At 41.9% G+C, this 4714-nt stretch overlaps 1 protein-coding gene across 1 annotated transcript in view; it reads left to right on the top strand.

The window, feature by feature from the left end:
- Positions 1 to 437: 437 nt before the first annotated feature.
- Positions 438 to 4714, top strand: part of ZC3H7B (zinc finger CCCH-type containing 7B) — a 40782-nt gene continuing 36505 nt past the window's right edge. Inside the window, exons 1-4 of the mRNA XM_009996353.1 lie at positions 438 to 490; positions 2319 to 2352; positions 2733 to 2930; positions 3829 to 3987. Of these exons, the coding sequence (XP_009994655.1) occupies positions 438 to 490; positions 2319 to 2352; positions 2733 to 2930; positions 3829 to 3987 (444 nt within the window). The remainder of the gene's footprint in view (positions 491 to 2318; positions 2353 to 2732; positions 2931 to 3828; positions 3988 to 4714) is intronic.

Here is a 4714-nt window from a genome sequence, read left to right on the forward strand (position 1 = left end):
AGTAGTCAGAGTTGCTTATCACAAATTCCTGAAATGACTGACAGTGCAGGGGAAGTGTTGACTTTCTTTTTTTTATTATTATTTTTTTTTATTTTTTTCCTTTCCTAGAAGGCAGTCATAATTACAGTTGGTTCCCATTGCTTTATTTACTGGCAGGCTAAGGTAGAGAGCTCAAATTGAAGTAATTCTTCTTAGCCCATGTATCCTGGCTGTGGCGTGTGAGAAAAACCAGATACTAGGTAGTGAGCTGCTTGCCATCCTCTGTCTGCTGTGTGGATAAATCATGGACTTCGGTGTCCAGGGCGTCTGGTCTGGAACATTTTGTTAGTAGTAAATTCAAGCACACACAGAATACTGTGCTGCTTAATTGCCAGCAAGACCTGTCATGACTTATTTTGTTGTGTTTTGTTTTTTCTTCTTCCTCTACAGTGACTATAATGGAGAGACAGAAGAGAAAACAAGAAATAGAGAAAGGACTTCAGTTCATTCAGTAAGTGAACAACCTCATTGCTTCCTGTGATTTCGGAGACAAATGTCTGCCTATCAAGGATTGCAGGAATCAAGTTCTTCCTGTTCACCACTTTGGGGCTTCTGCATGGGAAAAAGATACTGGTCCCAAGGGTTTTCACTGTGATTCTTCAGTGTGCTTCTTGTCCTGCCATCTCTCTGCATTTGAAATTGTGTAATTTTAACTCCCTTGGGTTTTTCCCTCTGCTGCAGTTCCCGGATGATCTTTATAGTCTCAAGGTGCTCTCAACAATGTTAACCCTTCTTTCTTAGGAAGGGAGGTAGTGTTTCTGTTTTGTATGGGGGGGAAGCAGGGTAAATGACTTGCCAGGTGCCCCATATATGCCTATAGCAGGAATAGATTACCTGTCTCTTTTACAGTTCTCTACCTGGTAGGTGCCTCAGGTCACTCTTCTTTGAATATCATGTGACCTTGTAGAGCTTGATATGGTTGCTGACATAGTAGCTACAAGTCTAAGTGTTTCCTAATAAAAATACAGTAGTGTTTTTTCCCTCCCGTGTTTGAATTAGCAAAGACCTCAGACTCGGCTTCCAGGGTGAGTAAGGAAGCAGCAAGATTGCAATCAGATGGGTTTGAGTTTGTTTTAAGTTCTGCTTTGAGTCCTTCAGTTATAATCGCTGAAATTTTGTGTATCTACAACAGGAAAGAAACAAAAAGCCAAATTTTCCATGTTACATATTTATGTCCTGTGGCATGACAATTATATTTTTGCCCCAAATTGAGACTAAATGGGGCTGACAATCCAGTTTCAAAGAGGCAATTTTGGGGTTTATTTATAATAAAGAATTTAGAAATACAGGGTGGTGATCATGCTTCTGGAGCATGTCTCAAAATCTGAACTGGGGGCAGTGTAATTTGTTGGCTTATTTTGATGTGAAAGAAGGGTAGTCCAATTTTATGAGTAGCATTAATGTTTCTTGCAAAGCCGAGGCATTTCCCGTAGTTAATTTTAAGGAGCAGATGATTATTAGATTAGGTGAAATCTAAAAGAAGTTTACTGTCTGTCCAATAAGGTAATGTATATGATGTTGTATTTCAAAGGTACAGGGGGGCCATGAGAGGTGCTAAGGATTTATCTAGAGCCTGTTGTTTTCTCCTTTAAGAGAAAAATTGAATACAAGTGGTCCAAATCTGGATGACCTGGGTGGTCTGATTTGAAGAAGAGAACCTTTCATCTAGGTCTCCATGCTGGTGTGGGGTAGATACTATCCACACAAGCACTGCCAGTTTTGCCAGCGTTGGCAGCGTTGGCTAAGACAACTTGAGTTAAATGGCCTCCCAAACTTGCATTTTCCCCTTTGCTTTTGTGGTGTAGGCCTGAAGGCTTGTGGCTGTGTCAGTGCAGGGGAAAGTGATTACATTTATCACTGTATGTCTTTGGCTGCAGAGGGTTTGTGGAGGTCTTGGAGGGCCAGTCTGGTGCCTCTCATTAGAGCCAGATGCACTTAAAATACACTTGTGCTCTCCATGACCATTTCTCATGGGACTTTCTCAGAGGTGTGTTTTTTTTTTTTTAGGTGACTGGCTGAAGGCATGTTGCAGAGGATCATGTATGTGCAGATAATAGCTGAGAATAAGATTCCTCTAGTCTCAAATCCCTTTGGGACCTGACCTTGTCACCACTGTGGCCATCACTGAGCACAGTAATTGTGTTCTCTTTGTCCCATCTGCCTTCTAAAGTGATAAACTGTTCAGCAACTCATGGAGATAGTCAACATAGGACCAGAAAGATGGTTTCTTCATCAGACAAAAGCCTGTTTTCATGAGAATTTTCTCTTTTCTTTTTCAGGTCCACATTGCCCCTAAGCCAAGAAGATTATGAGGTAATGAAAAACTTGTTTTTTAAAGTTGGGAACCTTTGTTTAGCAAGATTTGTTCTGTTGTACATTCATTAGTTAACATACCAAAAGTGGGGAGTGTGGGATGGTCTGTCACAATTTGTCTGTAACTTAAAGCTGTAAGGTTCTGACAACAACAACTGTCAGGAAAAGGAGAAAACACATGAGTGTTCAAGAAGGAAATGAATTTGACTGGATTATTCTCCTCTACCAAAAGACTGATGTTTTACAGACGGGTGGGGAGGCAGGAGGATCTTAGTGGGCAGGAAGCTTGCTAAAACATATGGAAAGGAATGGGAAATTGGAAAATCTCTCCTGTCTCTGAATATCCACTTCAGTCTGTTTGCTCTCTCCCTGCTGCCCAGGCCTTTTTGCAGAAGCTGGTGAGAAACCTGTTTGCAGAGGGCAATGATCTGTTTCGAGAGAAGGATTTCAAGCTTTCGCTGGTGCAGTATGTAGAGGGGCTGAATGTGGCAGATTATGCAGCTTCTGATGATGTGACCATCCCAAAGGAACTCCTGTGCAAGCTGCATGTCAACCGAGCTGCCTGCTACTTTGCCATGGTGAGCACCTTCCAAAGTCATCCCCAGGGGTCAGGGAGGACATAATGGTTGCAGTGCCATCCAGTTGGAAAATATGTCAAGACGAGTTTAATTTGATTTTATCCCTGCTCTTCTCCAACACTGGAGGAGATGTTGACACAGGAAACTGCTATCTCCCCACTATTGCACTGTGTCTTACAAGACCAGAGGAAAGATGTGAAGGAGAAGGGGCCAGACTTAAGGTACTGAGAATGCAGTTCTGGTCCATCTTGGTGAGGAGTTAGTAAGTTAGTAAAATTTGGAGATTGTAAAGAGCTAGTGCCTTCTGTTATTAAATGAGTATTTTTCTGGAATACTCTTTGAGTATTGCTCTGTATGCTTCTGCCTCCTTGATTGAGGCACTAGAAGACAGTGAGAAAGCTTTGGGTCTTGACGGATCTTTCAGTCCACACACATGGAAAAAGAATCTGCAGTACTTAAGCTCTAAAAGGCTGCATGCTTCCATTTTCCTAAGGAATCCAGCAGTTTTCCTTTATGGCACAACCCCTGAGCCGGTCCATCCTGTTTGTAATGAGGCTGAGTCCCATGAAAAAAATGAGCAAGCAGTCACGTAATTAAAGACTGTCAAGTATCACAGGCCCAAAGTAGAGGGGGAGACAAGATAAGGTTGCTCAAGCAGCCTTACTTCTGGTATTCACTGACTTTGAAGTGTGTTGAGTTTTGCAAGACTTAACAAAATGTTCTATGACTGTAGGTTTTGTTTGTCTGTACACTGGTCTCTGTAGGAGGGAGTATATAGATGTATTTCCAACTGCTTTCTGTATCCCTGTTTTCAACTGAGAAATACATTTGCATTCATTCAGAATTAAGGGTTCATCTGCTGTGCCTCAGCTAACTCAAGGTGGTCTCTTCTATACAGGGGTTGTTTGAGAAGGCACTGGAAGACAGCGAGAAGGCTTTAAGTCTTGATGAGGAAAACATCCGAGCACTCTTCCGGAAAGCCCGCTGCTTAAATGAACTTGGAAGACACAAAGAAGCATATGAGTGCAACAGCCGATGTTTGCTGTCCCTCCCACACGTAAGTCTCTGACATGCAACTCCTCTTGATTTCTGTGGCCTACCACCTTCCTGCTTAGTGTCAAGCCAGAGGATAGTGGAATAGTGGATAGTGTTCCTGGGAATATGCTTATGCCAAGTAATTCTGTCTCTCTGGTTTGAAGATGGATGTTTGACTCCACATATTTCTTCAGTCCAAGTTACCCTCTATGGACAGTGCCAGCCATAGACACTGGTTAGTGAAAGCAGGTTTGGTGACCTATTTGTGAAGAGCAAAACCCTACCCTAACGAAATATGAACTAAGGCCGTGAGATTGTTTTAATTAGCTGGTTTTATATGTCTAATGGGAGTAACTAGGAACATGGGACATATAGGAACTGGAGCACTGGAAGGAAAACATGTACTTTTCCTGGATTAGATTAAAATGTCTCATGTTTTACTTACTGATAGCTTAGGCAAGCTGATAAAGCTTTTTATTTCTTGTCAGACATGCAAAGGTGTCCTTGACACCCCATGTCATAGTTATTTTTAAGTTCACAGGTGTGTAAATTTTTGCATTCAGAGGTGACTGTCTGCATATGCTAGGCTCTCGGTATTTTCCTGACAGTGCTTTCGTTCAGTATCCCTTTAGGCCAAATTATAGACAGGAAAACAGACTGTGATTAGATAGATCCTAGTGAGCACTGGTTGTCTTTGCTAAGTATGGCTCTGATCTGTCACACTAATGCTATTACATGAAAAATGCACC

Source organism: Chaetura pelagica, unplaced genomic scaffold (genome assembly GCF_000747805.2).
Source record: "Chaetura pelagica isolate M959 unplaced genomic scaffold, ChaPel_1.0 scaffold414, whole genome shotgun sequence".
Taxonomy (NCBI): domain Eukaryota; kingdom Metazoa; phylum Chordata; class Aves; order Apodiformes; family Apodidae; genus Chaetura; species Chaetura pelagica.